At 47.3% G+C, this 12,053-nt stretch overlaps 1 protein-coding gene across 2 annotated transcripts in view; it reads right to left on the reverse strand.

Annotated features, from left to right (window-relative positions):
* Positions 1-12,053, reverse strand: part of plcd1a (phospholipase C, delta 1a) — a 122,472-nt gene that overhangs the window by 57,730 nt on the left and 52,689 nt on the right. For both annotated transcript variants that reach the window (XM_078536451.1, XM_078536445.1), the window contains exon 2: positions 5,888-6,052. In XM_078536451.1, the coding sequence (XP_078392577.1) occupies positions 5,888-6,052 (165 nt within the window). The remainder of the gene's footprint in view (positions 1-5,887; positions 6,053-12,053) is intronic.

A 12,053-nucleotide genomic window follows, 5' to 3' on the forward strand; every position in this document is an offset into this window, starting at 1 on the left:
GACCTTTCACATAGTTTAAACACCAGACCTTTTTAAACATGTAGGGACAGGGCATCTACTCAAAACGTGAACCACAGACATTTACAACACAGGAGGCCATTCAGCTCATCGTGACTTTGCTGGTTCTGTGTGCTACAGCAATGCAAAGATAATGCCACTTCCCCACTTTCCCCACACCCTACACAGCCCTGTACCTTAATCTGCTTCAAATATTTATCCAAAATTTTCCTTTAAAAGAAACCTCAGCCTCAACTATTCGCTGTGGCCAAGCATTCTGTGCTCCAACAACCCGACATATAAAAGGTGCTTCTTCTAATCTCTCTTCAGCGTTCTCTTAGCAATCATCTTAAAACGGATGGCCTCCCACTATATATAAGAATGGAACAGCATGGAGGAGGCCATTTGGCTCATCACACATGCCCATCTTTTTGGAAGAGGAATCCAGTTCATCCCACTGCCCTCCCCCACGACTCTTTCCATATTTACGTCGTCCTCTCGCTGTTTCCACACCCAGGCAACAGAGGCTGGGAGGTAATATAGACTCACAGGGACATCAGGCAGCGGGAGATTCGTAGGGCCATCGAGCAGTCAAAGGCTGACTGTGAAACCTAATTCTGACTTATACATTAATTCTTATGGGAAAATCTGATTTGCTTCACGGTGTTGCGCTCTCTTAAGGAGCCCAACTGGAATGTTAAGTGAGAAATTCCTGTATGCACAGATACGGTTTCATAATGAATCCATTAGTGAATCCTGTTACGAAAATATAATTCTCATAATATTGTGATTTATTGTAAAAGTAGGTTAATAGTGGGGTTTGGAGAGAGTGTGAGTGTTAGTGTGATTTAATTGAGCTGGAGACAGCTGGTCTGGAGGCTTTGACTCATCAAAAAGAAGCTGGGTTTGAAATGCTAAATACGTAAACATGGCTGAAGTTTTAGAATGTGAGATGAGGAGAATTAGCATTTTTACTGAAATTCAAACCTTGGTTTATAAAAGAGCTGGTACGATGTTACACCTAGCCGGAGAAGCTAGGCCAAGAAGTGCGTTTATTTTTCCCCAAAGGTTACTGGCAATGTTAGCACCATGAAATGATTTATATCATGAGAAAGGTAAAGTTCCAAAGAGATATGGGAACAATGGAATTTACATTAAAAGGGAGAAACATGTATAAAGCAGAAGGAAGGCATTGTAAGATCTACCAGAAGTGTGAAAAGCCTTCAGTGTTTGTGCATTAAGTTGCTTTCTACAGAAACTGAAGCTGGGTAAAGCCACTTTGAATTCTACTATCTACTGTATTGTGGGGATTTGCCTGGATCTGTTTAAAATCTATTTGCTTTTTTTACTGTTGCCTTAATGGGGGTGTAACTGGAAGCCAGATTAATTAGGGGTTTTAGGAGTTATTATAGTAGTAATTTGTAGACCTATATATGTGCTTGAAATCTTTTCTTTTGTTAATAAATGTTTAATTTAGTTTTGTAAAAATCTCTATAGAGTCTTGGTGGACTTATTACTACTGAATTCAGGGTATGCATCTCGAAATAAAATACAAATTGCAAAATCGTTGTGACCGTGTGATTAAGTTTCCCTCGTGGATTTGATCCACCTGGTGCACATCATCTGCTGCGTCATAACAAATCAATGAAGAATTCAAGAGGAACATGGTTCCCCAGAGAGAGTGGTGAGAATGTGGAACTCGCTGTGTTGAGGCAAATATCATGGATACCTTAAAAGGGGAAATCTGGATAAACACCTGAGGGAGAAAGGAATAGAAGAATATGCTTATACAGTGAGATGATGGAGAGTGGGAGGAGGTTTGTGTGGAGCATGGAAACTTGTATTGACCAGTTGGGCCAAATGGCCATTTTCTATGTTGTAAATTCTATGTCATTCATCACTGACCCTCTCTGCAGAGAAAATAATCTGTTGTCCATCAAAACCCTTCATCATTTAAAGGACCTCTTATTAAGTCTCCTTTTAGCCTTCAGTGTTCCAGTGGAAACAGTTCCAGTATCTTGTCTCTATCTTTCCCTTGGCTGGTATCCCTCTGGTGAATCTGTGCTGTACACTCTTTGTAACTTTAATGTCCTCATCGTAATGGAGAATCCAAAGATGTGCACAGCACTCTGAAATAGGAACTTGTGCTCACACTTAGCCATGAACAAGGGGAGCTTCATCTGCCTTCCCTGTACCCAGCAGGTTTTAAGACATGAAACTTAACAGCGAGAGGGGCTGTGGGGCATTAGGAAATGTTGCGGGATTCCCAAAGGGACTTATGTAATAAAACAGTTGAATACTGATCCCCTGGCATGATTGGGTCAGAGGGATACAGACAAATATACAAATTAGGAGCAGGAATCGACCACTTGGCGGTGGAGGGAGGTTATGCTTCAGTTGTACTGGTGAGACCACATCTGGGATGGAATCTTACGGCCCTGTTTCGGTGGGGGTGGAGCCGCAAAATGCGGCATGCCGTTCAAAAGTCTATTGACTTCGGCTGGGTCGTAAAATCCTGCCGGCATGAAATTCCGCCCCTGGAGTACTGTGTACAGTATTAGTATCTTTGAGCCTGCTCCACCATTCAATAAGGTCATGGCTGATCTGATTGTAACCTCAACCTCACATTCCTGCCTACTCCCCCGATAACCTTTCGCCCCCTTGTTAGACTCGGCTTCCGCCACCTTTTTGAGGAAGCCAGTTCCAAAGACTCATAGCCCTCAGAAAAAATTTCTTCTCATCTCTATCTTGAGATGACTTGAGGCAAGCTGTGAATCCCAAGTTTAGCAAAGGCTGCAAAGAAGTCATACTGGACTCGAAACGTTCACTCTGCTTCACTCTACAGACGTTGCCAGACTTGCTGAGCTTTTCCAGCACTTTCTGTTTTAATTTCAGATCTCCAGTATATGCAGTATTTTCCTTTTACTGATCAAAGGCTGCTTTGTTTTAATAAAGGAGTGGCTTAAAATTGCTAATCACTTTCTACTGTCTTTTATTTATTCAATTAGTCATCTTTGTCATTGTTTGCCTCTCCTGCCACCCTGAGGAAGGCGTTTTCCCCGCGGTGGCTTCACCGCTGCCTTGGCACTACCTTACCAAAATTGAGGACAAAGCAAGGGTTGATACACTATCTGACTGCAGGGTGCTCACACAATCCTGCTTCGTTACATCGTGTCTGCACCAGTGGGTGCTTCCCCATTGTGTGACCAGACAGCATTCTGAAGCTTCCCTCTTGTCTAACCCAGTTGATGTGGGCTGGATGGCTAAAGCACAGAACCCTCTTATCCCAGCCCAGCTCAGAGCCACGTGGACTGGGGAGTGAGTCAGGCACCTTCCCACTGTGTAGGATGCTCTAGTGAGTAAACACAAGCACACAAAAATAAGAGCAGGAGTAGACCATGTGGCCTATCGAACCTGCTCCGCCCTTCAATCCATTTATGGTCAATCTTGGGCTTCAATTTGATTGGCACCCCTTCCACCACCTTAAACATTCACACCTTCCACCACCGACGCACAGTGGCAGTAGTGTGTACCATCCACAAGATGCACTGGAGCAACTCACCAAGGGTCCTCCGACAGCACCATCCAAACGTGCGATCTCTAGCACCTAAAAGCTCAAAGGCAGCAGATGCATGGGAACAGCACCATCTGCAAGATGTCCTCCAAGCTACACACCATCCTGACTTGGAAATATATCACTGTTCCTTCGCTGTCGCTGGAACTCCCTCCCTAACAGCACTATGGGTGTACCTACACCACATGGACTTAGGGGGTAGATGTTGGCATAGTGGTAATGTCACTGGATCAGAGACCCAGGCTAATATCTAGGGGACACAAGGTCAAATCCCAACATGGCAGCTGGTGGAATTTGAATTCAATTAATGGAAATCAGGAATTGAAAGCTAGTCTCAGTAATGATGGCCATGAAACCATCACCGATTGTTGTAAAAACCCAACTGGTTCACTAATGCCCTTTAGGGAAGTAAGGATGGCAGATTTCCCTGGTTTGGCCTACATGTGGCTGCAGACCCACACAATGTGGTTGACTCTTAACTGCCCTCTGAAATGGCCTAGCAAGCCACTCAGTTCAAGGGCAATTAGGGATGGGCAACGAATGTTGGCCCTGCCAGAGATGTCCATATCCCATGAAAGATTAAAGAAAAAAAAAAACTGCATTAGTTCAAGAAGGCACCTTCTCCAGGGCAATTAGGGATGGACAATGAAAATGCTGGTCTAGCCAGCAATGCCCACATCCCGTGAACAAAATAATAAAATAGAAAATTCCACTTTCCTGCCTACTCCCCATTTCCCTCGATTTCCTGAGACACCAAATTTCTGTCTATATTCAATTGTGGAGCATTTACAATCGCTGGGGTAGAGAATCACAACTCTTGAGTGAAGCTATTTCCCCTCAGTCCAGTGCTCAATGATCGTCCCCTTATCCTGAGACGGTGCCACATGTTTTAGACTCCCCGACCAGTGGAAACAATCTCTCAGCATCTACCCTATCAAGGTTCTTTAGAAACTTGTCAGAATCTAAAGAATGGCCAACATTTCAAGAACAACTTGTATTTATGCAACGCTTTTAACATAATGAAATGGCCCAGGGTGCTTCAGCAGAACATTATGAAACAAAGTATGACAGACCATGCTACCATTTTATCTAATGAATAGGCAGGGAATAGGATATGGGATGGGGTTGAGGGTTGCCAACTCTGGCTGGACTAATTCCTGGAGGCTTCATCACATGACCTCCTCCCACCAACTTCCCTGTCACTGTTCCCACCGTTGATCACCTGGCATGTCCACCCTTGCGGCTCATCAGCTTCCTATGGCCAGTTGGAACTGGAACAGATTCTTTGTTACCCAGCTGACAGTCAGTCAGACAGCCCATCTTACAGCGAGTAGGACACGCCGAGAATTAACCAACCTCAGTTGCTCCTGGTTTAGGGAAAAGGGCCCCCAGCTGCTGAACCAGTGACAATGGTGGGACAGGGTTGGACTCGGCAGTCAAAATCACCCTTAGGCCTCTACCATCCAGAATAAGGCAGGGGGGTCAACCTCTGGAGGGAGGTATCTTGGCTGACTGTTTTGTTTTGTGAGCCAGCCCATTTCAAATTATTCAGAAACACATGGCAACAACTAACAGATTTGCTCACACTAGCACTACAAAAAAGTTGCCAGTTTTTAAAAAACAATCCTGGGTAACATTTTTAAAAATTCCAGAGGTATTGTTAAGGTACAAAGTTGCCAGGTGCAGTACAGCTACATAAAAAGGCAATGCTCTGTTCACCCTGCGAATTCAACACAAACATCTGAGAACATCTACCAACATGACAGACAATATTAAAAAAATTACATAACTTCAAACTTCATTTTGGTACAGACTGACCTACAGGTCACTTGGTTGGTTGTTGGCCAGCAAGCTATTTGACCGTGGGAGAATCACAGCCAGTCCCTGCTGCTACTCCTCACCAGTTTTCGCACACCCACTGATGCCAGCCGCAGGAATCCTTGGTTGGCATTCTGTGCCCGTGTCTGAGCAGCCGGGCTGAAACCTTTATCACCAGCAAGCGACGCTGTGGTGTGGAACACCTGCCCCAAACTGAAGGCCCCCTCCCTCTACCTTGCTATCCTCCCCTTGCTTTCTCTTCACCTTCCTTTAACTCTCCCACAAATTACCAGAATCCATTCACCTCCTGGGAAGCACCTTTGTTCACCTTTGAAAACTCTATAAATATAACTCACTGAGGTTTTTTTTGTCTCTGATTTTCCTCCGCACTGCCCCTGCAGTCAAATAGCTTACCAAGACCGCACCTTTTCAAAAAAAATAAAGAAAAGAAATACGACGTGAATTAAGATGGTCTTAAAGCTTCCAGGACAGACTCACAGATTTGGGCCCTGGCCGACCTCAGGAATTTCTGCGAGTCGTACCACACCGTCCGACAGTCTTCCAGCAGCTTGTAAAAACGGGGTCTCATCCATGTGCTGGATTTGATCTTCTGCAGGTTGCTGCCTTTCAGCATGGCCTTCAGGTCGTCATCATCGATGAAACCTTGTGATGGGAAATAAAAAGAACAAATCAGTCAACGAAGTGACGGGAGCGTGCGAAGAAGTTGGGGGGGGGGGGTGGGGGGGGTTGGTGGAAGGGTAATGGGGGTGGGGAAAGGGCAACAGTGAATGGAGAAAGGGGGAAAAGGGCAGCGGAGGGTAGAGAAAGAGAGGAAAGGGCAGCGGAGGGTAGAGAAAGAGGGGAAAGGGCAGCGGAGGGTAGAGAAAGAGGGGAAAGGGCAGCGGAGGGTTAAGAAAGAGGGGAAAGGGCAGCGGAGGGTAGAGAAAGAGGGGAAGGGGCAGCGGAGGGTAGAGAAAGAGAGGAAAGGGCAGCAGAGGGTAGAGAAAGAGGGGAAAGGGCAGCGGAGGGTAGAGAAAGAGGGGAAAGGGCAGCGGAGGGTAGAGAAAGAGGGGAAAGGGCAACAGAGGGTAGAGAAAGAGGAGAAAGGGCAGTGGAGGGTAGAGAAAGAGGGGGAAAGGTGGTAGAGGGCAGCAGAGCAGTCCTAACGGGGGGCAGGGAAAGTGGGGCAAGTGGAAGAGAACCGTGACTTTATCAAACTAAAGCTGCTTTAACCCTGGAATATGAATGGAGTTGCAGGGAGAGCGGGAACATCACAGCATTTCACAGATTCAGCCATGAGGGACAAGGTGAACTGAACTCAGTCAGGCAAATGCAGCAGTCACCAGACACCAAACTCTCTCAGTACGAGCTGAACAAACACCAGTATAATGAGCAGCTATGAGGCAATCTTATCTAGGAAGTAGGGAATTAAAGTGCCTTTTCCCTTTGCTAATCTGTTATCAGCATTGCAGCGTTTATCGCATTACCCTTGTTCCCCTCATTCCCCATAGGGACTACACACTGACATGGTGGCAAGACTTGTGTACTCCTATAACCTGGAGAGCTGGAACACAAGAATTATGAGGAGTAGGCCATTTGGCCCCTTGAGCCTGTTCCCCCATTCGATAAGACGTAGCTTATCTGATTGTGGCTTTAATTCCTGTCTACCCCTCAAAACCCTTGACTGCCTTGTCAATCAAAAATCTATCAAACTCAGCCTTGGATATTTTCAATGAATCAGCCTCCAATGCTCTCTGGGTTAAAAAATTGCAGAGACTATCAACCCACTGAAAGAGAAAAAAAAATCCCCTCAGTCTTAAATGAGAACCCCCTTAGTTTAAAACTGTGTACCCTAGTTCTAGTCTCTTTCACAAGGGGGAACATCCTCTCAGCGTCCACCCTGTCAATTCCCCTCAGGATCTTGTATGTTTCAACAAGATCACATGTCATTCTTTTAAACTTCAGTGGTTAGAGGTCCAAACTGCTCAACCTTTCCTCATCAGCTAACCCCTTCAACTCAGGAATCAGACAAGTGAACCTTCTCTGAATGGCTTCTAATGCAAGTATTTCTTAAGTCCTCTTAAGAAATCCTTTCTCCACAAATTCATTCCCTCCACCACCGACGCACAGTGGCAGCAGTGTGTACCACCTACAAGATGCACTGCAGGAATTCACTGGGCCAAAATCCTGGAACTCCCTCCCTAACTAGCACTGTGGGTGTACCTACACCACATGGACTGCAGCGGTTCAAGAAGGCAGCTCACCACCACCTTCTCAAGGGCAATTAGGGATGGGCAATAAATGCTGGCCTATCCAATGACATCACATCCATGAATGAATAAATTTTTTTAAAAATCCCATCCCTAATTGAGAAGATGGTGGTGAGCTGCCTTCTTGAACTGCTGCATTCCATGTGGTGTAGATAGACTCACAGTGCTGTTAGGGAGTGAAGGAGCAGTGATATAGCTCCAAGTCAGGATGGCGTGAGACTTGAAAGGGAACTTGGAGGTGGTGGTGTTCTTAGGTGTCTGCAGTCCTTGTCCTTCTAGGTAGAGGTCGTGGGTTGAGCATTGGGAGATGTTCTTTACGGGATCTTGGTGAGTTGCCGCAGTGCATCTTGTAGATGGTACGCACTGCAGCCACAGTCCACCATTGGCAGAGAAAGGCATGAAGTTTTAATGTGGTGGATTATTTGCCAATCAAGTGGGTAGCTTTGTCCTGGATGGTGTCGAGCTTTGAGCATTGTTGGAGCCGCACTCATCCAGCCAAGAGGAAATGGGAGGGGGAGGGGAACACGAGTACAAGCTTTGCAAGGCAAAGGACTGGAGCAGAGACAAATGATTTGAAGACTAATTCAATCCTCAGGGAGGAAATAAAGAACAAGGAATACATTGGATATAGGACCCAGAAACGGGCCATTTGGCCCAACCAGTGCATACCGACGTTTATGCTCCAGTTGAGATTCCTCCTCCTCCCATCTTATGTCATCTAAATTTACCATTGTAACCCTCTATTCCCTTCTCCCTAATATATGCTTGTCTAGTTTCCCTTTAAACACATCTGTAATATTTGCTTCAACCCTGTGGTAGCGAATTCCATATTTTCACCACTTTTTGGGTAAAGAAGTTCCTTCTGAATTCCCTACTAGGGACACAACAATCTGTAGAGAAAAAATTGCAAGGTGGCAGAGAAAAAGGCAGTGAAATGGGGCTGACTGGGTTGCTCTCAGAGAACGAGCATGGACAGGAAGGGCCAAATGGTCTCTTTTTTGTGCTGTAACCATTTCGTGACTCACATGGCAGTACAGGACATGAATATTGCTGGAAAGATACACGTTGCCAAAGCTTTTATCTCATCAGGATAAACAAAAATGTCAAATTTCAAATGATAATTTATACCACAGGAGAAAAGGGTGCTGGTTGGTTGGCAAGTTGAATCTGATTAGCTGAGCATTACCATAGAGAAATAGGGAATTATAGGCTCCCCAAGCTCCCAGGTAATTCAAAAAAGGCGCAAGGCTTGAACACATTCCTTTCATTTGCAGAAAACAGGTCCCTGCACATGAATATATGTTGCTTCTAGCAAGTGTAAATGAGCCAATGACTGTCTGATTGAAACAAACAGCATATTCTTTTGGTTGTTCATAACAGGCAGAGTATAGATCATACTTAACCAGCGCAAAACCCAAACCCTCTATTGTTAGATGGGATTCCATAATTGGGCAGCGCTTGCTGAACAATCCTGAATGCCCTAATAGCGATGCTAACAACCAATTTAAGCTAATCAGTCAAGCTCATTATGTGGCTCGTTTATGTTTGCTAGAAGCGACATACATTCACATGCAGGGGCCTGTTCTTTGCAAAAAGGAATATGTTCAAGCCTTGCATCTTTTTTGAATTACCCAAAAGCATGGGGAACCTGGTTCCCCATTGCGTTCAACATGGCAGCACTTCAGCCAGAGTCGACTTGCCAACCAATCAGCACCCTTTTCTCCTGTAGAGATCATTTGAAATTTGGCATTCTTGTGTTTGTCCTCATGAGTGCAAGATGAAAAGCTTCAGCAACTTCTCTCTTTTCAGCAATATAGAATAAGATATTTAGCACATACCGGGGAGAAGACACGCTAGTGACAATCCAAATAAGGGTGTTCGAACTTGTTCCTCTCCATTTCAGTGATGTTTTATTCTGCAGTCACACATCTGAATCCAAAGGATACTCTAAAATGTGCACTGGCTGATGGTTTTGCTCACTTAGATAATGAGTCTTTTAAGAATAAGACTTTGATGTAGAAATTAAGCTGGCAGATCAATTGTCTCTCTCTCTCAGGCACATGCACATCTATTTGTATCATCAGGAATAAACACTATTTATGTTTACCTTGATCTATCCTGTCGCTGTCTGACTTGAAATTCCAATCTTCGGGCTCCTTCTTCCAATTTCTCAACTTTACTCTCCTAGCATTGGGTTCCCGTCTCCCTCCCCTGAGCTCCTGCCTCCCACCACTGGCCTTCCCTCTCCCACCACTGGCCTTCCCTCTCCCACCACTGGCCTTCCCTCTCCCACCACTGGCCTTCCCTCTCTCACCACTGGCCTTCCCTCTCTCACCACTGGCCTTCCCTCTCCCACCACTGGCCATCCCTCTCCCACCACTGGCCTTCCCTCTCTCACCACTGGCCTTCCCTCTCTCACCACTGGCCTTCCCTCTCCCACCACTGGCCTTCCCTCTCCCACCACTGGTCTTCCCTCTCCCACTCCTCACATTCCGTCTCCCACCCCTCACATCCCGCCGCCCGCCTTTCACATCCTGTCTCCCGCCACTCACCTCCAGATTCCCGCCTCTCACAAACCAGCTCTCTCCTCCAGGACGTAGATTTTCACCTCCCAGCACCGGGCTCCCAAGCCCTGGCCCCAGGCTCCCAGGCCCCGAGCTCCCCGGCCCCGGGCTCCCAGGCCCCGAGCTCCCCGGCCCCGGGCTCCCAGGCCCCGAGCTCCCCGGCCCCGGGCTCCCAAGTCCCGGCCCCGAGCTCTCAGACCCCGAGCTCCCCGGGCTCCCCGGCCCCAGCCTCCTTGGCCCCAGCCCCAGCCCCGGGCTCCCCGGCCCCAGCCCCAGCCCCAGCCCCGGGCTCCCAGGCCCCGGCCCCAGCCTCCCCGGCCCCAGCCCCGGCTCCAGCCCCGGGCTCCCCTGCCCTGGGCTCCCAAGCCCCAGCCCCGGGCTCCCCATCCCCGGGCTCCCCCGCCCTGGGCTCCCAACTCTCGGATCTACTCTTCCAGCTCTCGGCTCCAAACTCCCAACTCCCGGCCCCAGACTTTCAATTGTTGGCCCCAGACTCTCAACTCCTGACTCCAGACTCCGAATTCCAGGATCCAAATTTCCAACTCCAGGTTCCGCATTCTCAGTCCTCAGACCCCATCCGCCACCTCCGGGCTTCGTTATCCAGTCTTTAGAGCTCGCTCCCCCAACTCCAGCCTTTGCTCTCCCATTCCCGCACTCCGTGCTCTCGTTTTCGGACTCTACGCTCCCACATTCGGACTCTGTGCTCCCGTTTTTGGACTCTGTTCCAGAGCGGGTCCACCAGCCGAGGAGGACAGCGAGCCCACCGGTGACCACGCTGAGGACCAGCAGCATGGAGGTCAGGATGTCCATCAGTCAGATATGTCGCTCCCTATCTGTCCCTAGGGAAAACGGTCAGAACTGCAAACTGGTTCTCCAGAAAAAAAAAAAGACAAACAATATCACCCCACCCCGGGTGGGGGAATGGGGTGGTGGGGGAGCTGGGGCTTGGGTTTTGTCAGGGAAGGTCCAACTCAATCATAACTCTTCCTTCAAATACTGGAAATAAATGGGGGGGGGGGGAAACCCAAAGTTAATAGAGCTTATCAGATGCTTCCACTTTTATTCACCTCCGATTAATTTTGAGAGACTTTCTTTTGCAAGCCTCTCCCTTTACTGGCCCACCAGTCCCATGGCAACGCAAGATCCTGTACTATTTTGCTGTTCAAAACTAGCGAGCAGCAAGCGATGGGGGAGCTCCATGGGGGTTAGGGTGTGGATTTAAACAGCCACAGTTGCTCAATCAGGAACAGAGCCGAAGGCGATATGCATGGAGACGCAGAAGCATCTGGAGATGGTGGAGACACAGAAGTGTCTGCGGATAGTGGTTCACTGGATTGTTTCCCAGAACGAGAGGTTTGTGCTATAGAGGTTGAGTAGGATGGGCCTCTGTCGTCTGCTTAGGACAATGAGAGGTGATCCCACTGAAATGTGTAAAATTTTATAACAGGGCTTGACAGGGTAGATGCTGAGAGATTCTTTTCCTTGGAGTTCTAGAGTCTAGAACTAGGGGTGTCATAGTTTCAGAATAAAGGGTTGGTCATTTAGAGGAGGAGAAGTGTCTTCACTCAAGAGACTTGCAAATATTTGTGATTCTGTACCCCAGAAAGCTGTGAATAACACTGAAGAGACATGTTGCCAAACTCCAAAACAAAATGTCTACTGTTAGATGTGATTCTGTGGCTGGGCAGCACTTGCTGAACAATCCTGAGTGTGCTAATAGCTACACTAACAACCAATTTAAGGTAATCAGTGGAGCGCATAATGTGGCTCATTTTTGCTTGCTGGAAGCGATGCAGAAACCTGTTCTTTGTAAATGAAAGGAATATGTTC

This window comes from Cetorhinus maximus, chromosome 3, assembly GCF_964194155.1.
Source record: "Cetorhinus maximus chromosome 3, sCetMax3.hap1.1, whole genome shotgun sequence".
Taxonomy (NCBI): Eukaryota; Metazoa; Chordata; class Chondrichthyes; order Lamniformes; family Cetorhinidae; genus Cetorhinus; species Cetorhinus maximus.